Source organism: Babylonia areolata, chromosome 1, assembly GCF_041734735.1.
Source record: "Babylonia areolata isolate BAREFJ2019XMU chromosome 1, ASM4173473v1, whole genome shotgun sequence".
Taxonomy (NCBI): domain Eukaryota; kingdom Metazoa; phylum Mollusca; class Gastropoda; order Neogastropoda; family Buccinidae; genus Babylonia; species Babylonia areolata.
In genome coordinates this window covers 11,110,099-11,120,961 of record NC_134876.1, presented here as the reverse complement: position 1 = coordinate 11,120,961, position 10,863 = coordinate 11,110,099, and the positions used below count along the sequence as shown (strand labels likewise).

At 42.0% G+C, this 10,863-nt stretch overlaps 1 protein-coding gene across 4 annotated transcripts in view; it reads right to left on the bottom strand.

The window, feature by feature from the left end:
* Positions 1 to 1,027: 1,027 nt before the first annotated feature.
* Positions 1,028 to 10,863, bottom strand: part of LOC143291147 (innexin unc-9-like) — a 492,319-nt gene continuing 482,483 nt past the window's right edge. For all 4 annotated transcript variants that reach the window (XM_076600827.1, XM_076600834.1, XM_076600843.1 and 1 more), the window contains exon 3: positions 1,028 to 6,065. In XM_076600827.1, coding sequence (XP_076456942.1) covers positions 5,058 to 6,065 — 1,008 coding nt within the window. In that variant the 3' untranslated portion in view covers positions 1,028 to 5,057. The remainder of the gene's footprint in view (positions 6,066 to 10,863) is intronic.

Sequence of the window (10,863 nt, the reverse complement as noted above, 5' to 3'; positions counted from 1 at the left end):
TCGTCTCTGTTCGAGAAAGGACACAGTTGGGAAACTACTTTTCACTATCAACACGTTCAATCCAAAGCCTTGCTTTACATTTTCTGGTGTGTTTGGTGAGCCACTGGGATGGGGATTGAAACCACACTGAATTTTAGCTCCATAGCTTTTTACTGTCTACTCGTTCTGTACTCAAGAAAACACACAGATTATTGATACAGTCTTGTCAAAAACATGTCCAGTGTATATCTTCTCATTCCTATTAAAATATTTCGTTGCTCGCAATATGTCAGGCAGGAACTTTTGAGCTTTTTAATGGCTTCTTATGAAATTACTTGTCTATATAAACAGACACACTGACACTGCTTTAAAAACCCGTCAGAAAATGAGTTTTGCTTTCCCTAGTGAAATAGCTTGATGAATATTTCGTGTAAACCAGCTCGCAGTTTTTCTGCTTAACGAAAGTCCTCTGGAATTTAAAACGAAATCTGTAACTGCAATACAAGACTATGCAAGACAGAGTCAACGTTACACAGAACTTGTTGTAGACAATGGTATAAAAGATTTTTGCTTGGGAGCAAGGGACCTCGACCCAGCTTCAGAACAAAGGTATCAGAAGGGTAATTTGCACAAGGTCATGAATCTCCAAACGACTGGCTTCATGATCGGCGTAATCAGTAATGAGAAGAAAATCAATCTAGATCACCGTGTCACTTTTCGTGGAGAAGTTGGTCGTAAAATTTCCGAGCAGCTGAATAATACAATCTTGATAAACTATTTACTATAGCTGGAAGGCTGGATGTACGTGCGTTCTTGTATGTAAGTATGGATGTGTGTGTGTGTGTGTGTGTGTGTGTGTGTGTGTGTGTGTGTGTGTGTGTGTGTACACACGTATGTATGCATGGATGTATGTGTGTGTGTGTGTGTGTGTGTGTGTGTGTGTGTGTGTGTGTGTGTGTGTGTGTGTGTGTGTGTGTGTGTGTGTGTGTGAATGAAACTGACCGATTTCTGTTTAATGGAGACTGGATTAATCTGTTTGAATTTGGACAGAGGCATGTCTAACAGAGTGGAAAAAAACAACAACCCATGAATGACAATATTGTGTTGTCTTTACATTTGTCAGTGAAATCACATTCTTGCAAACGTGCACTGGATCTCTGGAAGTATGAAACAGAATTATACAGCTGAAATGGCACACTTCCGATCCCTTGACCCTCACCCTCCTCTCCTCACCCACATGTCAAGCACAACAGGATGCTCTTTCCAAGAATGATAACAATCTGTGATTACTTTTCTGAACCGTGCTTTGGTTTCATTATCATTGTTTTAGTCCTACTTCGCATTCTGTTCAGACACGAAATATCATTTTTGGTAAACATTGACAAAAGCTAAGGAGGTTTCATCAAAGTTGTCTGAATACACGAATCAAACGAAATGCACGGTAACAACACCCAGCAACACGTTGTGAAGAATGAACCATGAACACATGCATTGCTTTGGACAGTAAGTTATACTGGTCATTAAAAAAAGCAACAGCCCAAGTCATGGCAGTATATAATATACGGTATGGAGAGTAATTACATTTCTAAGGGCTACATTATGTGATAAATATCCTCACGGGAGAATCGTGACATGCTGTCTTCAACAAAAATGATACCATGCAAGAATCTCAACATTATGCTGAATACAAGAGTAACACAATGGTCATTGTATGACAACGTTAAAAAACATACTGATTGGGTATATATATGGTAACAGATCTGTGCATATATTTACACAGGTGAAAAAAAAGAAGATTTAGTCACAGTGAGAAAAAAGTTACCGACATAACACAACTATGGTATGACAATTGCAAAAGAAGAAACTTCACAGCATGAATCGTGATATGGTCTAGGAACTAGCAGTACTCTAAAGAAAGCAATCTTCACATTTGTACTTCGTCTGCAGTGAAAGTTCACTTTTCAAAGTCTGTCAGAATCTCTCCGTCTTCCTTCCTGTGTCTATCACTGTCTCTGTCTCTCTCTCTTTGTCCCTCAGGCTGTCTGACTGACTTTTATTTTGCTTTTGTATTTGTTGTATTTGTATTTCTTTTTATCCCAACAGATTTTTCTGTGTGAAATTCGGGCTGCTCTCCCCAGGGAGAGCGCGTCGCTATACTACAGCGCCACCCATTTTTTTTTTTCTTGCGTGCAGTTTTATTTGTTTTTCCTATTGACGTAGATTTTTCTACAGAATTTTGCCAGGAACAACCCTTTTGTTGCCGTGGGTTCTTTTACGTGCGCTAAGTGCGTGCTGCACACGGGACCTCGGTTTATCGTCTCATCCGAATGACTAGCGTCCAGACCACCACTCAAGGTCTAGTGGAGGGGGAGAAGATATCGGCGGCTGAGCCGTGATTCGAACCAGCGCGCTCAGATTCTCTCGCTTCCTAGGCGGACGCGTTACCTCTAGGCCATCACTCCACACAATCTGACTATGAATGATTTTGCCTTTTCGTGACATCGAAAGCGTTTTAGTTGTTCACACTTTGTATGTCCATTTATGTATTTTATTGATACCTCTTCCCCCCCTCTCTCTTTCATTCTGTGTCTGTCTGTCTGTCTTTTTTGTTTGTTTGTTTGATTTTGATTTCTTTGATACGTAGTATTCTGAGAAGTACACATTCTATCATGGGTGAGGGCTGTAAATTGAAAAGGTTATTGAAACAATAAAGTACCTCCCACCCCACCCACCCACCCACCCACACACACACACACACACACACACACGTATGCATGCATGAATACAAACAGAATCCATTGGTCATACGTTGTATCATATTCCATCAGTAAGTGTAATCAATCGCTCCATCTGGACCGCTTGCTCTGTCTGCCAGTCAGTCTACCTCCCCTGTCTTCTCCCTCATATATGCACACGCACACTTACACCCACCGTAGGTTTCAGTACTGAAATGCCGAATCTCTCACACATCGCTCTTCGACGATCACAGTTTCTTCTGGACCCCTTGTTACTGCGGCGTTCAGAGAGCACAAGGCTAAAGCCGCTGATCCACGATAAGGCAATCCTGTACGCTCATTAGCCGTTGATGGAAACTGTTGCCTTTCACAGCTATGTTCAACACAGAGGTGATTTTGCAGACACCAAGACTAACTTTGAAAACAGCCGGGAGAATGCAAATCGCTGCAGCATAAAATAGCCGGAAGAAGCAGAAGGCGAAAATGGAGGAGGAGGAGGAGGAGGAGAAGAAGAAGAAGAAGAAGAAGAAGAAGAAGAAGAAGAGGAGATGGTTTTTCAGCGAAAAGAGGTTTCAAATATACACTTTGATTGATCTTGTTCTTTCTGTGTTCCTGTTGCTTGTTTTATTTCTTCTCAAGAGGTGGATCACCAGCATTTCTTGATCACTCAGGCTGTACTGATAGTGCAGTAGTGTGACTACATGATCTGTTATTTTTAGAAAACCACTTCCTTGTTTTTTTAAAATGTGGGTCATTGTGAATCGGGTGTATCCTTCTAGTGATGAAAGAGAGCGAGAGAGAGAAGGAGAGAGAGAGAGAGAGAGAGAGAGAGAGAGAGAGAGACAGACAGACAGACAGACAGAGACAGAGAGCACATTTAAACACGACGAATGCACATTTCAAAAACCACAGACATCTATGTCGAAAGTTGACTGCTTTCTGCAAATGACAAAATACGTGTAATAATCAGATAAAGCTGATAAAAATATGAAGAAATTTGACCGTTGTTGAGTAATACATGACCAAAAGTTTTAGCTTTAATGTTTAGGCTATTTACTTCAACAGAAAAAAAAAGTCAAACTGCATATTATGTTTGATCACTGTACATAATTTTTCAGCAATACTCAATCCGTCTTCACTCCAGAGCTTGTAGAATTCCAGACTCGGCTGTCGTGGATGTCAGGGTGCCGTCCGAAAGCCACGAGATCTGAAGACAGCACTTTGCCCATGTACCCTGTCCAGCATCAGAAGGATGCTCTCCACTTTCAACATGTATCCTCTTCTACACAGGGCACGTGGGTCGTGTTCCACACACAGCTCTACGTGTCTTTGTTCTGTTGTTGACATCACCATCCTCTTCTTCCTCCTCTTCACAGTTCGGGCTTGGTGGCGTCTGTGACTGAAGATACTGCGAACTCTCAGGTGTTTACACTACTACCAAATGTGACGTTCCTGAGGTCATTCTGGTGACCGGAGATCCTTCACCAGTTCACGTGCAGACAGACAAACACAGCGGTGATATGAATCCATGCTTGGAACAAAGCAGGAACTGAAAATTGTTCAGATGATATGAATTATGTTCCAGTTTCTGACTAAGCAACTTCAAATGATGTGGTTTGCGTGTTTGTTGCGCCTAGCGCCGAGTAACACGCAGATAACGAGAAAGTCATGTTGAAAAAAAGTTTTTATCATTGTTTATATTTTGTCGTAAGTTATAGCTGATTTTGACTGGTAGTGGCGGGACAGGAGACGCGTGTCGTTCCAGATCATGGCTTTCTCTTACTGGGTCGGCCGCCAACCATCAGATATTGGCAAACTCCATTCTTGACCTTGTGATCTAATACAGTGGCGTGACTGGAGGTAACGCATGTTATGTACATGTGCTCAATCGTAAAACAACACACAGATGTGCAAGAAGAGTGTAGCAGCAGTCGTGGAGATGCTCGGTAAGCCGACAGTGCAAAAGTCTGTCGGCCTGAGAGACGTCATCAGTCACAGCTCAGCAACTATCACAATGCTGTCATGGTGAAGCCTGTTCAGGACCACTGGTGACCACCGGCATCCTTTGTGGACCAACGCCAAGGCCAGCTGTCCTGTTCTAACATTGCCCGCTCAGACACTGGATGCCGGAGAGTCCTTGCCAAAGTCTTTTTCGTCCTCGGAAGACTCGTGAGCACAGAAGCCGTTCTGTCGTCCCAGAGGAGCGAAGCTGACCAGTTCAATGCCGGGGCCGGTAGAAGGACACTGCGGACTCTCCAGCTCCGTCAGGTTGTCCAGCGACACGCTCTCCATCCTCAGCCACTTCATGACGTGTTGCACCAGCTTCCACCTGCGTACGGTTAGTCAGACATTGCTGTTGTCGTCGCTGATCTGGTTGGCGTGGCGGAACAGCGGCTTGTTGCGGTAGTGGTTCCACAGCTGCAGGATCAGCTCCGACACCAGCACGTCGTTGGCGTTCTTGCCCACCAGGCGCAGCACAAAGATGCCGTCCTGACGCAGGTACTGCTCAGCGAACTTCACCGCCATCTTCTTGTCCAGCTCCGACTTGTAGCAGTCGTTGATCCGCAGGAACTTCTTCAGGTAGCGCAGACGGTGCTGGTGGAAAATCATGTTGTACACCCAGATGAGGAAATTGGCGGCACTTAAGGTCGAAACAAAAACGAGCCAGAACCAAATGAAAATAAAGATCTTTTCGTTAAAGAGATTAATGGGTAGCACACACTGTACGGTGTACTGATGAACATTTTGCATCTGACGGATCTCGAAGTAACAGTGCGTCACTCGAGGAAAGCGTGGGGACTCGGACCAGTCAATGCCTTTAGCCAGGTGGTCCATGACCTCGAACCCGTACACGTTATAATTGGTGCCCAGGAACTCGTTGAGTATGAACAGCTGTCCGATGGCGTTGGTCAGGTAGAGCAGCTTGATGAACATGTAGATGGTGACCAGGTAGTTGCCGTACCGCTTGCCCCACACCAGGCAGCAGTACTTGGACACCTGCTGACGCAGGCGGATGAAGCAACCCGAGCGGTACTCGCGGGCGCTCTCGATCCAGCGGTCCATGTAGCGGACGATGTGCTTGATGGTGCGATCCCGCTCGTCGGGCGCCACGTAGGCCGTCTCTGCGGCCAGGGTGACGATCTTGTCCAGGTTGACGCCGGCGGAGGCGGTGAGGATGCGCCAGAGGATGCATGGTACCTTGAAGAGCAGCGCCTGGAAGAGCAGGATCATGGGCACCCACTGGTAGTAGCCGATCTCCCCCTCATGAGGCCGTGAGTGTCTGGGCGGCACGTCTTCGAAGGCCACGTGGTAGGTGTTGGAGATCCAGCACACGTTGTTCGTGTAATCCACCTGCAGCACACACACACAGACACACACACACACACACACACACACACACACACACACACACACACACAGACACACACACACAGACACACACACACACACACACGCACACACACACAGACACACACACACAGACACACACACACACACAGACACACACACACAGACACACACACACACACACACACACACACACACACGCACACACACACAGACACACACACACACACACACACACACACACACACACACACGCACACACACAGAGACACACACACACAGACACACACACACACACACATACCAACGTAAGAAACAGTGTCTGGGACATACGGCAGTCCATCTTCAACACACACGCCTACCGCCTTTGAAAACAAAAAGGAAAAGAAGGTAAGAACCGACTTATCCGCTACATGATATCAGATGAGTGCCCTCGGCTGAAGCCGGCTGACACAATGGGAAACGGAAGACAAGAAGATCAGTGACACAGTATATGGAATTAAATGAATTAGATCGAGAGAGAGAGAGAGAGAGAGACAGACAGACAGACAGACAGACAGACAGAGTGAAAAAATACAGAAAGAGATTTGGAGACACATAATTATATGGGTTTCGAATATGGTTGTAAAATTTGGGGTTTTGATATATCTGATATTGTGGTAAAATAGTGACTGAACTTTTACAAACTAGTTCTTAATTAAACTTGAACAATCTGCCCCCATCTTTTATGGTATGTTGTGAAACTGGTAGGTTTCCTGTGTCTGTCTCGTTGGGCTACGCCGCTGGTCAGGCATCTGCTTGGCAGATATGGTGTAGCGTATATGGATTTGTCCGAACGCAGTGACGCCTCCTTGAGCTACTGAAACTGAAACTGTAAAATCAAGAATGCTAGCATTTTGGTTTAAGCTTGTTACAAACAAAGGTACTTCAAAGACATCTTCTGTTGTTCACAAGTTTTTTTTTTTTTTTTCAATTTATACACCACCAACATACATCAGCACCAATACCCGAAAAATGTTCAAACCACCCTGAATGAAATTTGGTTACGTAACTAGTTTCTGGTTGAAAAAACACAGTTTTAATATACATCCCACATGGTTTTCAGAGAAAGTTAAGCGTTGTTTAAAAGATAAGTTTTTTGCAAGACTGGTATAGACATGTAGAACATTGATAACAGGATGTTTAACTCTCTCCATACGAACGGCGAAAGAGACGACGTTAACAGCGTTTCATCCCAATTACCGTCATCAAAATATTGCAAGCGAAGGCTCTTATACTGAAGACGTGAATGTTAACAAAGAATACCACAATTCTGACGACGGAAGCTAAAGGTTGGGTCACCCACTGGACATCCGAGGGGTGGATCTGTGTAGAGGAGAAGAGAGGACAGGCCGTACTGAGTGAGTTAAACACGAATCTTGGTCAAGATGCTTATTTTACAGTATTACTGAATAATCGTGTGACGGATTCAGTAAAGTTTATAACAACCAGTAATGCATTGCCTGTAAATAAAACAGTGTTTTGACAATTCACCCAGAAATGAAAGAACCCGTGAAAAATGTACCACAAACGACATCGCTGATAGATTTCATATATTTGTTTCTGTGCCCCTTTTTTTGGCAACATCAGACAAAAATGTTTGTCTACATGACCCGTTCAAACTCTGTCCAATTCTATTTAATGTCTTGTGAAAAAACAAACAATTATTAAAATCCTTTATCTCTTCCATACGTATTCCTTCTTTCTAATGTTGATTTATATACGGTTGTTTGCGTTATTATTCAATTACTAAGGTAAAATCGATCAGGTGAAGAAGAGGGGGTGGATGGAGGTCGTCTTCTTGCGTGGTTCGTGCAAAATCTTGCGCAAAGTTTCGTTTGCTGGTTATTCTTTCATATATTTCTTTTATCAAATTTTCTTTCTTGGTTTCAGCGACACAGATCTTGTAGAAACTGTTTATTTCTCTCTCTCCCCCCCCCCCGCCCCCCTATCTTTTCTTTCCTTTCCTTTGTTCTGTTCTTCTTTCTTACTTCAGTTTCTTTCTTTCTTTTACGTTTTGTTTGTTTTTGTTGTTGTATTGTGAATGTGTGTCTGCTTTTTATTATTTTATTTATTATTATTTATTCATCATTGTTGTCTTTTATTTATTTATTTATTTAATTTATTTATTTATCTATTTATTTAATTTTCATTATTATTATTTTTTTATTTTATTTATGTATTTTTAAATTATATTATTATTTATTTATTTATTTATTTATTTTTTTTTCTCAAGGCCTGACAAAGCGCGTTGGGTTACGCTGCTGGTCAGGCATCTGCTTGGCAGATGTGGTGTAGCGTATATGGATTTGTCAGAACGCAGTGACGCCTCCTTGAGCTACTGAAACTGAAACTGAAACTGTTGTATTGATTTCATTTCTGTGCAGTTTTCTCTCATTCAACTTCGCGAATGTTTGTTTTTGTTCTGTGGCTTGTATGCAATGTTTTCAATGAATGATTGATTTCGTATCAACGCCTTCTGTTCATATAAAAAAAATACAACACTTTATTAACCCATATATTCCCATAAAAATAAAACTCACTCCGGACGAATAGTTTTCTCCCTTGCTTTCCCAGCAGACGACCCATTTGTTAGGGTTGGGAACAAAATCACACAAAAAAAATACAAAACACAAAGTAACTGAATGAAACTCACTGTACTTGACCCACTGACCCCTCTCCTCACGTCGTGTGTACGCCCACCCCCCTCCCTCTCTTCACAGCCCTCAGAAGCTGAGTCACTGTCAGTACCTTCTTGCTGGTAGCTTTCTTCACTGCAGATACTTTATTCAACGTCTTCATCATCCTCGCCGATGTCAAAACCTGCAGTCTGAAGCATTTCATTCATTTCAGCAGCTGTAAAAAGCCGCTGTCGTGATCTAGTTTGCTCCAAAACTTTCCTCTTGTGTATCGCCTGCGACGCCATGTTCGATACGTATGCAGATTCGCTTGTCATGTGGGGTGCCGAACTCAAAGGCTCACTGGCGAGTGTGTTGTCACGGAACCTCACGAAGGAACTTTCCATTCGACCTATGACACGTTCGCAATGCCCGGTGTAGTGGCGATTTTTTTGCTACCCCATGAGGAAAACGTGGAAAAATTCTTAATTGTCGAAACCGCTATAGCGTTCCGTCGTCTGGAGTTTGAAAGGTATTTCATAACCACACGCCGGATTTGGTAAAGGCACTGGTGACTTAAAGACGTTTGACGAAATAAGATACGTATCACTGCTATTCCCACTAGTTGTATCCATGTCTTCTCCCCCTCCCCCCTCCCTCTCTTGATATCACTAATAACGTCTGGCGTGTTTCCCGCACCGGAATAATGTTTCTTTCAAATATATGGTATTTCGTTCTCCGTTTTTTTTCTCCTGTTCGCACAATTTTGCGATTTTTCATTTGATATATCGTATTGTGGTAGTTGACCTCTTTTCAATCTCAGAACAGCTAATATCATATTGCAAACTAAATCAATTTCGGAATATGCATATATATATATATATATATATATATATATACACACACATACATACATACACACATATATATAGAGAGAGATACAGATATAGATATGTGCGCGTGCACAAACACACACACACACACACACACACACACACACAACAACAACAACAACAACACCTTTCATTTTCTCTCTCTCTCCCCCTCTCTCTCTCTCTGTCTCTGTCTCTCCCCTCTCTCTCTTTCACACCCTTTCTCTCTCTACCCCCTCTCTCTTTCTCTCCTAATCGTCCTCCCTTTTCTACCTGCCTCTCTCTCATTCACCCTCGTGTGTGTGTGTGTGTGTGTGTGTGTGTGTGTGTGTGTGTGTGTGTGTGTGTGTGTGTGTGTGTGTGTGTGTGTGTGCACGCGCACATATCTATATCTGGCTAACCAGATTTTTTTCTTTTAAAGGCGAAATTAAGAATTTTGAAAGGTTTGACATCGACATTCGATCCACTGTAAGCTGCAAATTGCAGAACCATTTCAGCGTTTCCGTTCATTCACTCATTATTTCATCTCGTCAACACTTTCTGAAAATTGAATTTTCAAACTTATTTTGTTTTTCTACAGTTGAATGGTACGCTTTCTTTGTTTTTTTTTTTTTTTTTTTCTTTTCGGTTGAAGAATTATCATCAAGCTAGATTGTATCGTTCGAAAGGAAGGTTTACCGGATAGATTACGTCCTATGTTTTTTTTTTTTTTAACATTAAGGTATATGAATTCACGATTACCACGGCGTTTCTTTCTTTTTTTTCTCTCTCTTTTTGTTTGTTTCTAAATAATGAGATATTTAAGTGAATTCTGCAGAATATAATTGGCCAAATGACCGAATTATTCTATTTTTTATGCTTCCCTTTTCTGATGATTATGTGTATGTTCTCAGTTCTGTAGTTTGATTTTCGTATTGCTGTAAAAGCTATGCTGTTTTAATGTATTCTTACGTAGTGGTTATACATTATCAATTCTAGACAAAACATAAATATTTCTAAATATTATTATCGAATAAAAAGGAAGAAAACATGTCTCCTGTTTTAGTTCCAAAGTTAGTTTAATGATCTGTCTATGGAAACCAAAATATAAATGTTGGATCTTCTTGGTTTTATTAGCATAATAATCTGCAAATGAACATAAAAAATCATAAGTATTGTCGATTTTTTTTTTATTACATTAAAGCACAAATATATTGCAAGGAATTCTCTGATTATGCGATCCTCAGTAATAAAAAAAGGCAAACATCATGCGTACGTGTTTGAAACACCTCA